The sequence below is a fragment of the Penicillium waksmanii genome (assembly GCF_028829765.1).
Source record: "Penicillium waksmanii strain IBT 27052 chromosome Unknown utg000005l:1.0-5232799.0:1.0-5237142.0, whole genome shotgun sequence".
Classification (NCBI taxonomy): domain Eukaryota; kingdom Fungi; phylum Ascomycota; class Eurotiomycetes; order Eurotiales; family Aspergillaceae; genus Penicillium; species Penicillium waksmanii.
The window spans coordinates 2304707-2319170 of record NW_026643252.1 but is presented as its reverse complement, the minus strand read 5'-3'; the positions used below and the strand labels follow the sequence as shown (position 1 = coordinate 2319170).

General features: G+C 49.9%; 6 protein-coding genes across 6 annotated transcripts; 2 read left to right on the top strand and 4 right to left on the bottom strand.

Annotated features, from left to right (window-relative positions):
- Nucleotides 1-977: 977 nt before the first annotated feature.
- Nucleotides 978-2938, bottom strand: N7481_005758 (homeobox domain-containing protein; the record flags this gene model as incomplete). The annotated part of the gene is made up of 4 exons (XM_057264977.1): nt 978-1670; nt 1732-2312; nt 2374-2573; nt 2628-2938. The coding sequence occupies 4 exons, from the start codon at nt 2936-2938 to the stop codon at nt 978-980; spliced, it is 1785 nt and encodes a 594-aa protein (XP_057122697.1).
- Nucleotides 2939-4096: 1158 nt separating this feature from the next.
- Nucleotides 4097-4733, top strand: N7481_005757 (uncharacterized protein; the record flags this gene model as incomplete). The annotated part of the gene is made up of 2 exons (XM_057264976.1): nt 4097-4351; nt 4440-4733. The coding sequence occupies 2 exons, from the start codon at nt 4097-4099 to the stop codon at nt 4731-4733; spliced, it is 549 nt and encodes a 182-aa protein (XP_057122696.1).
- An 830-nt stretch (nt 4734-5563) lies between these two features.
- N7481_005756 (Zn(II)2Cys6 transcription factor) lies at nt 5564-7167 on the bottom strand (the record flags this gene model as incomplete). The annotated part of the gene is made up of 3 exons (XM_057264975.1): nt 5564-6759; nt 6812-7069; nt 7131-7167. The coding sequence occupies 3 exons, from the start codon at nt 7165-7167 to the stop codon at nt 5564-5566; spliced, it is 1491 nt and encodes a 496-aa protein (XP_057122695.1).
- A 1197-nt stretch (nt 7168-8364) lies between these two features.
- N7481_005755 (C40 family peptidase) lies at nt 8365-9027 on the top strand (the record flags this gene model as incomplete). The annotated part of the gene is made up of 3 exons (XM_057264974.1): nt 8365-8690; nt 8755-8856; nt 8910-9027. The coding sequence occupies 3 exons, from the start codon at nt 8365-8367 to the stop codon at nt 9025-9027; spliced, it is 546 nt and encodes a 181-aa protein (XP_057122694.1).
- A 217-nt stretch (nt 9028-9244) lies between these two features.
- Nucleotides 9245-10834, bottom strand: N7481_005754 (uncharacterized protein; the record flags this gene model as incomplete). The annotated part of the gene is made up of 4 exons (XM_057264973.1): nt 9245-9487; nt 9546-9998; nt 10051-10397; nt 10459-10834. 4 exons carry the CDS (start codon nt 10832-10834, stop codon nt 9245-9247), a joined length of 1419 nt encoding a protein of 472 aa, XP_057122693.1.
- Nucleotides 10835-12289: 1455 nt separating this feature from the next.
- On the bottom strand, nt 12290-13011 carry N7481_005753 (uncharacterized protein; the record flags this gene model as incomplete). The annotated part of the gene is made up of 2 exons (XM_057264972.1): nt 12290-12723; nt 12987-13011. 2 exons carry the CDS (start codon nt 13009-13011, stop codon nt 12290-12292), a joined length of 459 nt encoding a protein of 152 aa, XP_057122692.1.
- Between the last annotated feature and the right edge of the window lie 1453 nt (nt 13012-14464).

Here is a 14464-nt window from a genome sequence, read left to right as displayed (position 1 = left end):
TCATGCTTAGATATATCTCAGTACTATGCTTGACAAACAAAAAAGTAGATTCGGGCCCAAACATCAATTTCCCACTATCCCGCCAGACCAGCGCCCTCTTTCAGCTTCCAGAAGCCCGAACAGAGAATATCTCAACTCAGGCCGAACCCCTAGAAACAACGCCGGTATCGTCAGTTCCCATAGGAGACCGACAGGACAGTTTGTGCGAAAAGACAGGCTCCAAAACTCATAAAAGAATGATCATCAAACACGAGGGGGATGGTATGCAGTGTCACGTCGCCATGGAAATGAAGCCTGGAACAAGACAAGTCTGATATGCCTCCCTCGGCTAAGCCAAAAAAACATTCAAACACGAAAAAAAGTAGAAAATGAAAAGGAAAATCAGGGGGGGGGGGGTGGAAGTTGCCGTCCAAGCCGGTCGGTCTGTTTGGCATAACCGCGTAAAGGGGCCTTGGCCAGCCAACCAAGGCAAGAAAAAAGAAGACAAAAAGAAAAAGCTGGTTTGCAGACCAGGGATGAAAAAGGAATTTCAGAAGGAAAAAAGGCAATCAATGGTTCAACCGGGACATCCAGGAAACAATGAAAGGGTAGAATGTAATGAATATAACAATTCAAAATGGAAAGAAAAAGTTGCAAAAACTCGCTTTAGGACCGGCCCCAGAATGGAAAGGGTATTAAAACAACGCACAACAGAATGGAAGATATATGCCACGCAATGAACAGAAAAAGCAGTAACAAGTCCAGTCGAAATTGCTTTCCCGGCGATCGCCAGCGAGACGCGTTATCCGAATCAGACCAGACGATCATATTTGCGCCAGCCAGACTCAGATAACCATCGAATACCTCCGAGATGGAAACCAGAACCCATCAACATAAGCGCCGTAAGCACTCCAAAGGCCGTGAAACGTGAAAAGGGGGAATCAAGTAAAAAAAATGCTGTAATCAATTTCTGCGCCAGAAGCATTTGATAGCTTCGTTCAGGACCCAGTAGGCAGGCCGTTTGAGTTGATCTCGTCGAGGTTGACCATACCATGGTGGGAGTAATCGGCCATCCCTGGAGAAGCATGGCCAGACATGCCGTGCATCGGGAGGTCAAAGCTAGGACCATCGTGAGAGACGGTATAGTTGACGTTATGATGCTTGGGGTACATATCGTTCATTGAAAGGCCATCCTCGGCGAAGTCCGATTGCTGATCATGCGCGAAGCCATACATGTCGGATGAGCCATGGGACAGGTTCGACAGAGGAGGAGAGTGGTTGGCAATCATGGGATCCGCTGGGCTGACACCAGAGTAAGGCGATGGCGCATGCGATCCCACAGTGGATGTGTCGGACGGTCCTGCAGAAATATACGAAACATTGAACTGAGGAGCCATGCTGGCAACTGGTGTTGAATCTCCTTGAGCGGCATTGCTGAACATGGATGGGCTGGCAAATTCAGATGGGGAACCCGCGGTAGTCGCAGACATGGGGTTCGGTCGGAAATCCAGACCATAGCCCTCAGTGTCGATGCGTAAATCTGTGGGAAGGGCGTGGACGGATTGCGGGATGGGCGCATAGATGCCAGAGTCGGTATGGTTGAACGGAGCAGGCGTTTGCGGCATGTGGAAGGAGTGCATGGGGGCTTGCAGGGCAGAGATGTCAACCGCCGCCGGGACGGACCGACTACGCTGGCGCTTATGGCCACGAGCAGCGGGCATATTGAAGCCCAAATGATTGGCATCCTGGTACAGTCCAACGTAGGGGGGCCTGAGCGTAGTGATTGGGCTGAGATGCAGGGCGCTGAATAAAGGGAGGCGACATCGTGGAGGGTGCAGCAGGCGTGGTGGGCACGGCGGGTACAGCAGGGACAGCAAAGTTGTTATTGTTGGCGTGGTATGCCAAGCGGTTCTGGAAGGATTCCAATGATACAAGCTTTGCGAGCTGGACACTCAAAACCTTGGGGTGACCCCCTAGGTGATGAACCATGATCTGACTTGCTTGCTGCTCCTCGGTGAAATCACCACATTGGTAGAAGCCCCCTGAGTTGGATGAATCCATGTAAAACATAGGTGGACGGTTCAGTTCCACCACTAACCCACCAGGCCGAGGTGGCGCGCCGTTGGGTCCTGGAGTCGGGTCCCCGGTCTCCAATGTGATGTTCTTGATATGGGCGAAGGGGTACTCGATCTTATAGCCGGCAGAGTCGTTGTTGATATAATATGTCATGCAAGCCTTGTCAGGGGAGTAAAAAACCACCAAGTCCATGGCATTCTGGCCAATGCGCCGCCAGCTACCGATAGTCAAGGAGCGACAGGTGAAATGCGAAATGACTGTTTAGTTGTTAGCAGAATTTTCAAATCGTGTGGCGCCCAGAGGATTGTATACACGTACCAACTTTCCCAGTAGGGCTAGTCTCATTCGCATACATGCTGGGAGCTCCGTATCCTGCCGAACGGCCAAAGGGGTCTCGAGTTCCGGGTTTGGTTGGATCGAATTGCATCGCAAGGTAATGGCGCATTGACTCGGGAATTGAATCGCAGCCTTCACCAGTCTCGATACTCTTCTTCGCAAGCATCTTGATTTTAGCGCGACTAGTGCAGTCAGCATTTGTTATTCTAGGGCTTCCAGCGTTCTTTGAGACCTACCGGTTCTGGAACCAAATTTGTACTGATCGCTCGGTCATATTGATGTCGCTTGCGATTCGTTCCCGGGTAGCAGCGGTGGGAGTGGGGTTCTTGTTGAATTCGACTTCGAGGGTGACGAGTTGATCCTGCGTTGCCCGTTGACGCTTGTTGTTCTTCTGTTGTTGGGTCAATGTGCTCTTGCGCGGTGGGCGACGCGCAGAATTGGCTGTTGTAACACTTGAGGTCGAAGGCGAAGGGGTGGAGTTTGTTGGCGAGGATGAGGCAGCGGTATGCGCGCCTGTTAAGTCAGGCGTTTCTGTAAAGGAAGACATTTCGATGGTTGCGACACAGCGAGGAACCCAAATATTTCGAAGGGTCTGTCTAGAATGATGTCGCGAAAGTGATCCAATAAATTCCGTGTGCTTTTTTTATGACTTTTTTTGGATTGCGGATGCCGTATGTGTTTCAAAGGGTGGAAAAGGTTCGAAGCGTGACGATCCGGCCGACAAGTAGAGATGGGGGGTGTGGTTGTAGAAAATGGGGAAGAGTCTTGCAAGTCTTGTTCTCTCGAAGCAGCGTCAAGCGCGAGAGGATAATTCAAAATGAATGAAAGGGATTCTGGTGAAGGATCGAGTCGAGTCGAGTCAAATCGAGATCGCGATCGATGCTGGGCAGAAACCGGGGGGTTGGGTTGGGTGGTAAGGGCGCGTCGCAGAGGCGTCCCGTGTAAAGGAAAGTGGGATAAATAAAAGGCTGGCCTATGCAGCAGTAAAAGAAGGGCGTATTGATTCAGTGATCGACCTGGTCGGATAAAAGACTGGAGGTTGGATGACTGGAATCGCAAGGCCTAGTTGAATCGATCAACGGGTTGGGAACGTGGAATCTCTCTGTTCTTTTTGGGGGGGGAAAGGATAGGAGAAACCGGTTCGAAGGAAGTGAAAGAATGGGGATAGGGGGGGGGGGGGATGGGAATAAGAATGAGCGGTACGGTCGTCGTGAAAGAGTGAAACGAACGACCTAGTCGGCAAAAAAGAAAAGAAGGTGAGAAAAAGGGAATGAAGACGACAACACGAGAAGGAGAGGAAGCAGAGCAGAGCAGCAGAGCAGCAGAGGAGAGTAGCGGAGGTGGGCACATCAGGAGATGCTGACTACTCATCTGGCAGGCACTATTGGCAGCTCGTGGGTCCCCCCCAAGTCGAACTACTGACTTCCTTGGTTTATGGTTCTGAATGGATCTTATGGATATCGACAGTCAAAACTATCTACTCCATAATCCTTTCTTAGCATTGCTTCTACTTTGACAATTACTTGTTTTCTCGTCCTCTACTCTGCCTCTATCTACTCCCCGGTTGCCCGTTTGCCCTTGGCCCCATGCATCTGCCTGCATCCATGGGGGCCGGACACTGGGTCGCTGCCTCGCCCTCGGGCTCCTTGCACAGAAAACCTGTCCCACTGGTTGTGCGACAGATCGTCTAGTGTCAGACTAGAGAATGGCCATGAGCATGGGCATGGGCATGGGCATAGACATGGGCACGGTGGCGCTCCGAGAACCAGGACAGAACATCCCTCAGTCCCCTCCACTCTTTTTTTCGACCGTCCAGAACCCAGAACCTAGAACCCAAAACCCGCTGGATCGTCCGTCCCAAGTGCCGCCGAACGGCACCCAAACACGTGAGATCCGCGGGGGATCTGAAACGCTGGTACGAGATGCCCGTGATGCTGGAATGTTTGGAGGGGGCACCTCGGTCAGTACTCCGTACTCCGTACCAAGATCTTAGATGTGACAGAACCAACAAGGACATATTTTGGTCTTGAATCTCCCCTCCCCCCTAGTTTCGTTTCGCTTCGCTTTTTCGCACCTGCGCTATCTACTCTGCGCTGTCCGCGCCGCCCGCGGCCCTCCTGCAGTTCTGTTTTGTCGGTCTCAGGGACCAGCCAACCCCTGATTCGCGAACTCTTTCAGCCACGGGCTCCGCTAAGCGCCACCGCTGGTTTTCCCACGGTTGTCAGGGGCTTCTCCGGGGACTTGGAACCAATGAGCGTACAATTGGTACAATTGGTCACTGGCCCACGGTGCCCCGAGTGTGCGGACAAGAGGGACAGCCATTCAGGTACCCGCACTGCTAGTCATCATGATTGGTTTCGCGTGCATGACAGGTCATTCCAGACATGGGTTGGACAAGTTCAGTCCCGGTCCCGCTCGACTGTGGGCTGCTGCAACTTTTCACGGGGGTCTAGCCTTGCCATGTTCCCTAGCATTTCTTCCCCCTCCCCTCGAGTTCCGTGCGCTATCTTACTGGGCCCCATTGGTGCGATTGAACCGAGACGGCCAGCGTGAGGACTGCCTTGCAGCGCACGTCACAGGTGAGACTCCGTGCGCAGTTGCGTCTTCCGTCGCATCCGTACGAGTACTTCGTAGGAAGAAGAAGGGCCTTGTAGGGAGTACTCCGTACTCGTACTGCGGTTAGTTTCAGTTCTGGTTCTGGTCCTGGGCCAGGAACAGGAAAAAAAAACTTTGTGGTACCGTTCTTGCCGTGACACAGTCCAGGCCCTTGACCCCATCAGGCCCAAAGCTAGGGAACGGTGTTCTTTGGAAACAGAGTTGGGGTTGAAGTGGGCATGGAGATCCTTGCCCGGTTGGATACTCAGACTCTTCTGGTGGCATATCCAATTGGGTTACTGCTTGTACACTGCCAGACTTATACTCGAGACTTGGACTAGGTGTGCGACAGTGTTGTCAGAGTCTATGCGTAATGAAGCATCAACTTGAACGTGGTTGTCTCCCTGACGTGGGATATGTCATATTATCTCCTTGGGCCAATGCAAGTTTATTCTCACTTCGCCTTTGTCATAGATGGCCCACATGTGATGAACCTTGGAACATTGCCACCCCCGTTTATATTTAGAAACATCTATCTTCCATCTCCGAGTCCTCACAAGGTTTTCACTCTCTCCGGTCAAAATGCAAACAAGCAAGAACCCGCATCTAGGGCTTTAATCTGTCTGTCTGCACTCGAAACCGCCTGGTCCGGGTCAATCTCAATCATGTTCTTCAATTGTAACTCGTCCGTGATCTCCCAGACTCGCTCCGTGAGTCGCATCGCCATGTTGCGTTGTTGTTCCCGATAGTACTCGGTCATTGACCGATGCTTCTGTCGCACCCAAGCACGGTCGGTCGGGGTGACAGCCTCCCGGGCTGCGAGATAGAATGGTTGCGGCAGCGACGAATCAGGGCCGCAACCCGTAGAAAGACGATCCATCAGGCCAAAACAGGTCTGTGTGAGATGCTGGACTCGGCGACAACGAGTTGGATCTCTAAACACGCGTCGCGCGAGTAGTAAATGAGCGGTCCAATAATAGCACTCCGTGAGAATGTCTAGCGGTGGTCGTCGTTCACACTCCGTTAAGCCTGAGGTGATACCTGTATAATGAGAGCCCCATGAGCGGAGATCATTCTCCAATCGATGAGCTTGAGCGAGGAGATCGCTGATCGACGCCTGTTGCTCCAAGCGATCCTCAACGTCACACGCAAGATGCGCAATCCTCACTAGGAAGCACATCAAGGGTTGGGGACACCCCGTCATCTCGTGGAAAGAAGGCTCTGTCCCGTCCCACCGCGCCGCATCAGGTTGGTGCAGAATGAAGTTGCCAGGTGCGTACGGCCGTCGCTGTCGCGCGATGGCCAGCATCACGTCAACCATGGCGAACCGTTGCACCGCCATCCGGGTGAGGGCACTGCGTGGTATCTGGTGAAAGTAGTCCAGCGTCTGCATGAGGAATGATGCGCATCTGACATGCGGTTCCAAGATCCCATCCTCTGACTGGGCGACGACAACTCCTTGTAGGACAATTGCTGTGAGTAGTGCCTCGTGATCGCAGTTTCTGGTTGGTACTACTACGTCTCTCGTTTCACAGCCATTCCCATTCCCGGCTTCAATCAGTCGCAGGTTCTGTCCAATTGTTCGGAGCATGCGTTGTTGACGGTGCGCTGCTGTTGACACACTGCCGAGACCAAAGTTGAGCATGTGCTCCGTAGCTATGCAAACTATTGTGTCGAGGAGGACCGGGGATGATAGTGCCGTCCATGAGAGTTGTCGGTATGGATTGTCTGGTCCGTCTAGCGCGGGGACGTTGGAAGAGACCAATCTCACGTCTGGTCTGTGTCAGTGTGGAAACCTCACGGTCCTCACAGAACGGAGACATACAGTATTCCCAAGCTGACTTCTCCTCACCGGATTGAAATAAATTGCCCGAAAATAGTGAGAGGGGCCCGCTAGGTCCTCCTGCACTATCGGGCTCCTGAGGTTCCTTTCGAGATCGATGTCTCGACGCTGTAGGTTGCGCACGACGCACCCATTTCAGCGTCGAAGGATACTGGCAGGTCAATCCCCGTGCAGCGCAAAAGGAACACAAGGGGCGCCTCTCATCGCATTTCTCGTGCTTTTTTCGACATGGTAGGCATCCTACCGCGCTGTGTCAGTTGTGGCCTTGCGCATCATGCTTGAGTATGGGCGAGCTTCCTACCGGTTCGCGATCGTGTGAAACGCTCCCCACGGGGCATTCCGTTGATACGGTTGACAAATACAGTACTTCAATCAATGCAAGGCAGGTGAGATGGCAATATAATTGAAGTGGGGAACCAGCCACATTTCCCCGCTTATCAAGACCCGATCACATGATGAAGTTTATACTACGAATTTGTTGAACTTCAACTTGAAGTTGTTGTATTTTCATCTATAGGTCTCGTGGGGTGTAATTGCGAGCGTAACTTGGGAGTGGTGCTCATAGTATCATTTACTTTGTAAAAGTGTTTTGGTTTCTGTCAATTGGCGATTTTCAACGAATCAAAGTGCTAGACTTTAATGCGTGGTTTTTACAAAGAGGGTAAACCTTGTAAGATCTGAAAGATGCCTTTAATAGAATGAAAATCCGAGAGATCTGAATGTTAATCCTCCTTCAAAATTCCCTCTTCAAGTTGGACAAAGGCAAAGTTCCCAAGCACCGCATAATAATTAGCAGTCATTTCCGCTGCTAGCCTCAACGAGAGGACATCTTGCTAACTTTTCAAAATATGGAGCAGATCATCTAATATCTCGATGTAGAGACAGTCAAACGAAAGAACTACCTTCGAAAACTCGACAGAATATGATGACACGCTTATTTTCAATAATTTTTCCAAAAATAGTCGAAATACGACTGTCGATCTCCAAGCCTTCCGCCAACTCTAAACATAATTCCCATTCAAGATCTTGGCTCTCCACACCTCGTGTTTATCACCCCTTGATTAAACGAAGTACGGAATACTTGATTCAGACACGAGCGACACAGACCCAGAGGCGAACAACAAGCTCCGATCTAAGCAACATGTGCCGGACCTCGTAAACTATTATTGGATATCCACTTGTCGTATTTTCTAACAAGTAAAGGATCCTTCTCTGGGTCGTCACGGATTGGCCTGGGAATCCCACCAATGCGTGGCTGGGATATCGTGCACCTGGGTCATTTAGTTTTCCTGGCCCCCGTTTCATCAACTCTCTGCAGATTTATTTCTATCTTGATTCGCAGATCTTCATTCTGATCCAATAAAAACACGATTTTGCATAGTTGGCAATCGAAATAACTATTACTCCACTTTCTCAGGGCTATTCAAACTCGGATCGGTGGGTGCATACTTAAACCCGACATCCCTCGCACTCAATGATACAATCCAAATTGAACTAATCGATAACTGCTCATCTTCAATAAATACTCTACAATCATGAAGTTCTTCGCCACTACTTTTCTAGTTACCTTAGTCACCAGCGCCGTCGCTGTGCCCCATTCAAACACTTCCTCCACCGACGTTGGAAAGAAGATCCTATCCACAGCCATGACAGCCAAGGGCACGCCATATGCTTGGGGTGGTGGTTCCTGCAGCGGGCCTTCTGATGACCAGCCTCCCTATGACTATGGTGATGTTGGCTATGACTGTTCCGGTCTCGTCTGCTGGGCCGTCTGCAAGGTAACGGGTCGCGACCTGTTCACGGAGGGTCTTCGCGTGACTTCTTCCATGTACTGTGCATCTGAGAGTAAACTGGGGTATAAGTGAGTGCATTCCTGTCGCATGCAGAACATTGCAAGTCAAAGTAGCTTATCAAAGTGTTCGCAGGAAATATCCCTTGTCCCAGCGCCGTGTTGGAGATGCCATTTTCTTTGGTGGCGAGTGTGACTGCAATGAAAGTGGCAGCATTCATCACGTCGGACTTATGATGTGAGTTTCAATTCAATTGCCTTCCAATTCAATGAGACTGACACGGAACTTAGGGATTCTGGCGATCGCATGTGGAATGCTCCCAATGATCGCGTTAACCAGGTTCAGGAAAACAGCATTAAGGGCTTTGGCGAGGAACCTTGCCCTTATGTCATTCGGTTTACATCATAGAGGAATTGTGTTTATTCTTGAGAGAATGGTCTCGATATACTGTGCTATACTGCCCTAGAATTGAATTCGAAGATGTGTCAAAGCTCCGGCAATAAAGCATAGAATTGATTGCAACTCGAAATCAGGACCTATGATAACTAGGAAAACGACATTCATTATGGTATAGCTCCTTACATAGTTGTGGACGTGACATGAGGAATCTCAACACTTATACAACTCAACCGAGGACTTCCTGAATCACTTTGGATGCACGATCGACAATCAATTCAATCTCCGCTTTGGTGGTGTTGTACGGCGGAGCCAAGCAAATATGGTCGCCATTAACTCCATCTGCGCCACCGTTACCTGGCATCAGTGAGATTGCGTACTCCGGTTTCAGGCCAGTTGTGTGAAGAGTCCATGCAACTTTTTTAGATGGAGGATAGGATTCCTTAGTGCTCTTATTCTGCACGAATTCCAACTGTAAAAGGGTTAGCTTATCTCAAAAGGATTAAAAACAGAGGCGGGCAGCGACTTACAGCCCAGAAAAGACCCCGGCCACGAATGTCACCAACGTGAGGGTTATCACCCAATTTCTCGTGAAGGAGACGACCAAGGTATTCACCCATTTCACGAACATTAGGAAGTAAATTGTCTTCTTGGATAATCTGTTGCACTCTGTAGGCAGCCGCACAAGAAACAGGGTGGCCCTGGTATGTCTGACTGTGAGCAAAAGCTCCTGTGCCTCGAGTAAGTGTGTCGACCACATGCTTGTTCACCAGAAGACCAGCAATCGGAGCATATCCAGCGCCAAGCCCCTTAGCGATGGTCTGTAGGTCTGGAACGACACCTTCTTGTTCCCAAGCATGGAGGGTTCCGGTGCGGCCCATCCCAGACATCACTTCGTCTAAGATAAGTAGAGCCCCATGACGCTCGCAGACTTCTTTCATGGCTTTCAGATAACCAGGGAGCGCAGGCACACATCCTAGTGTCTTTGTATAGTCAGTTGAGGCTCATACAGTCCCGATTTAATTTCAAACTTACAGCTCCAGACATGGTTTCTGCCACAAACGCACATACTGTGTCTGGGCCCAGACTCTGAAACTTGTCCTCCAGCTCCTGCGCTAATCTTGCAACGTAGCCCTCGGTGCTTTCTCCGTCCTTCATTCCACGATATGGATAGCACTGCGATACATGATGCACGTTCTTTGTCAAAATACTCTCATAGATAGCTCGACGGGCAACATGATGGCCAACGGCAAGGGAGCCAAGGGTATTGCCGTGATAGGATTGCGTGCGGGAAATGAAGTTCACTCGTTGGGGCTGCGGGGTAGGAAGCTCTCTGAAGTACTGCATGGCCATCTTGACAGATGCTTCAACGGCCTCGGTACCTGGGCGAATGAATCCGAGTCAGTAATTAAGAGAGTGATCCGGCGAATGATGGCGACTAACCTGAGCTCACGATGAACGCTCGAGACATCTTCCCACCAGTCGAGTCCACCAGAATCCTAGAGAGATTCTCTGCGGCATTATTGGTGAAGTATAGCGAGTAAGCGTAAGGAATCTTTTGTAGTTGTTCCATGATAGCATCATGCACACGCTTATCGCTGTGTCCAAGGCAAGATACGGCTGCACCACAGGTGGCGTCCAGAATCTCGAGGCCGTCATCGGTGATGAGGTAGCTGCCCCTTCCACCGACGATGTTAAGAGGCTTCTGACGAAGTTGGTGATAGAGAACGCCGCTATCATTGGCAGAGGTATCCTTCAGTTGATTCCCCATTGCGGCTGGGGTGGGCGAAGCAATAGTCTCGGGTTGGTAGTCACCCATGATGGAACCGATATGTATAGAAAGATAATACTAACTTCAAAAATCCGGAGTGTTAGTAAGGGGGTGTGTATGTCTCAGGAGATTGGAGCAATTGAAGAGATGTCTTTTGAATTGGTCGGTCATACCCTAACTTATATGTGTTTGCCAAGAGCCGGTCGGTCGTAAATGACTTCAGGTTCCCCACGTCCTAAAAGGTACAACAGCAACCCTCCAAGTTACTATTGGCTAATGATAACTCATATCACTCCGGTTCAAACGCCATAGCTAGAGTGTCTTCTACAGTGCTCCAGATCGTGGTTAGGTATGGGGGGATTTTGTGGTTTATCGAGGAGAACACTAATCCCAAAAAGGAAATCTTTGTCGGACCCACACGGTGCGGCGTCCAATTGGAAGGCTGTGGTTGGCTCTCCCCCGCCGCAGAGTGGTTGCAGATCGGCAGATCGGGCGATAAGAAATCCGTCCTCCAGTACGTCAAGAGGCTCTGGCCATGTTCGGCCGACCTAGTTTCTGGCATTTTGGATTGGCTATCAAGGCCGTTTACGGTGTTTGAAGTGAGCTGTGATTCGTTCAAAACGCCCTTCGATATGATATCTCCTATGTGTCGTGTAGCCCGGGCTAACTGCATCTGTTGAGATTCTAGCTATGGTGTAGGTGCCAATCAATGGTATATCAACTATAGCCTCCAAGATTCAGAATGAAAAATATGAAATTCTGCAAAGAAAAACCATATACTACTGGTAAATAGCAAGCATTCTAATCGTCTTGGTCCTGTTGTGACTGCCCGGCATAACAACTTGAAAACCTTGGAACTTTTAAGTAAATATATGTTGCAGACCTGTTACTACTTAGGTATTTAGTACTACTATCTAGTACTACCCGTGGACCAGCCTGCGGGCTGGAAGATTCAATTGAATTTTAAACTTCAAGTTCCAACTTAGAGGTCGAAGTCTTAGGGCATGATGTCCATTTCTACTGTAGAAATGAGACTCGAACGGATCTAATCCCCATGATAAACACAGCCAAACGAAGCAACTACTAGTAGCAAGAAAGTTCGAGCGAGCGATAATTGAAGACAACCATTAGTATCTGAAACCAAACAACCACACAATCTCACTGAATCGATCGCTGACCACCACAATGATGTAAATATACTACTCGAAATCATAACCAGAGCCTGGACCCTGTCGAAACCACCATCTATGCACCATTATTCCAGACGATTCTGTCCAGTGACAATTCACAAGACACATCATCCGAGAGCCGGAGCTTTTCCATCTATGAAAAGAAGCAGAACAAGAAGAAGACAGCAAATACATGCTAGCGAAAAGAAACACGCACGCAGAAAGCCATCGTCATAAGTCATAACATCATCACCATATTCCACAAACCCAACCAACCATACGACTGGCTGAGCCGAACATTCCTCGCTCTCTCTCCTTGCCTCATTTCCAAAACCTAAGCCTCCTGCCTCGAATAAGCCAACTCCATCGCCGAACCAGGGACCCCACTAACAATAACCCTCTCTCCACGCTCAAGCATGACCATTCGCTCCGGACTACTTCCACCACTCCAACTACCCCCACTACTGCTCACCGAGGTATCTGTATCATCGTCTCGACTAGACTTGCGTCCCGTACCGATTGCAATGGGGATCCCCTGCACGATACCGCCATGATTAGTACCGGCCGGGTACTTGCCGTCATTGACGGAGAAATTGCGGCAGATCAGGTACGCGCGCATGGCGGCACTTTCTCGGGCTAGCTCTTCGCTGCCGTAGACTGCGTCTGTCTGGTACTCGCGGTTGTTAACGCGTACGACGCAGGTGAAGCCCGTTGGTGAGGTGTATGCTTCGTAGGAGGGTTCTGGCCAGCGACGACGGCGGCAGAGGCCTGTTTTTTGTTTATTAGTGATTTGTTCTGTGATTTTCTGGGCTTGAATTCCCTGTGTGTAGGGAAATATATAAGAAGAAAAGTACTAGGCAGCAGACGAGGGGAGGGCTTGTGTCATGGTGCTGCTAGTAGTATCCGTGGTGCGGATGATTCTCTGGGGTCTCAATTGAGATTTGCACCAGTGGAGACACAAGCGGGGACATCGATTCGAGTCGAGGCGCAGTAGGAGATTATGAGGCTATTCTGCGTCGGGATATACGTACTTGCAAGGTAGAGAATATAGTACATCTCGGCGAAGTGGATCTTCAACGGCGAAAACGGCCACAGGGAATAGAGATAGAACGGAAAGCGGCGTTGCCACTGTCAACTTCGCAATCTGAGGCGCGGCTAGCCCGACAGCATTGAAGGGATTGGCTGATGAAGTGTGAGACGGGAGACGGGTAGGGCTGAGACGGAACTGTGGAATGGAACTGCAGCTACAAGATATGCGGATGGCGATGCCCAACGGTGCTGTTGTCTATCATAGACTAGGCGAGCCAAGATCCGGGATAGTGGGATCTGGTCGGTTTTTCTTGCTTCTTTGTTCTTTGATTCAATGCTGACTGGTGGTTTTGCTGGTTGTAATTTTGACTTTCTTTGTTGGGTTGGGACTTTTTTCTCTTATTTCCAATCCTTCCTTTCTGATTCAAACTTTTTTTTGGAGGCGTCGTTCGTTTCACGAGAAAGATGACCAAGACAAGATGTTAATGCAAATGTAACCACTCTGCTCACCACTCGAGGATTAGGAGGATATTGGAAAGGTGGGACAGGGGAGGAAAGGAGAAAGAAGGTGTGAATGAGGAACCAAAGGCTTGAAGAAGGCATTAGAAAGATGCCACGCCACACACACATATACTGAATACACGTCCCCCTCCGTACCACGCAGGAAGGCAAAAATACAGGACAAGGGTTTAGTGCAAACAGAGAAAGAAAATTAATTTTCACCAGGCCTCGCAAGCTATGCTTAATTGATGGTTTTTTCCTCTACCGGAAACGGGTGGGGCATTTGCATTGATACAGAGTCATACCATGTGTTGTCCCCAGTGTATCCGATACCTCTATGCGCCAGTACAAGAAGAGCAGCGACGGAGGTAGAGGGTCCAAGAGGGGGGACAAGGAATTGGACGGTTGCAATCGAGACAGCGCACAAAGGAGGCAAAAAAGCCTAGTACCGAAAACCTCACTAGGATTATACTAGAAGGCTAGGCTTACGAAGAGGGGGGAAAGGAAAATCATAATTGAATTCTGCAGGAAGGATTCGACACCGTTGTCTCAGTAGTCGCTGCAGAAACCTGAAGAGGTAAAACATAGGACGGAGGAGACCGTTTCTCCTGGAGATTAGCATCTGCTTGCGCAGTCTAAAGAAATAGAAAGGGCTTTCCCGGACCGAAGTACCCTGGTCAAATGTAAACTAAGAGGGAACCTTTGCTCTAATTCTGATACATCCTGAGAGAAAAACAAAAGAAACTCTCGGATTACCCTGGAACATGGGACCGGGTTCAGGCCCGGGAAGAACGGGAATGGTGTTGATGGAAAATTAAGTCGTATTGAGGTACAACGCTCGTAGGGAAGCATGTCATGGATGTCGCGGAAATGCGGTGACCAGATTGGCTACAAACGAGGGGGAAAGGTCTCAATGGCCCAGGCTGTTACTCTGAAAAGGGTCCCAGGGCAGGGTCAGTGGGAAGCATCGTACTGTAAG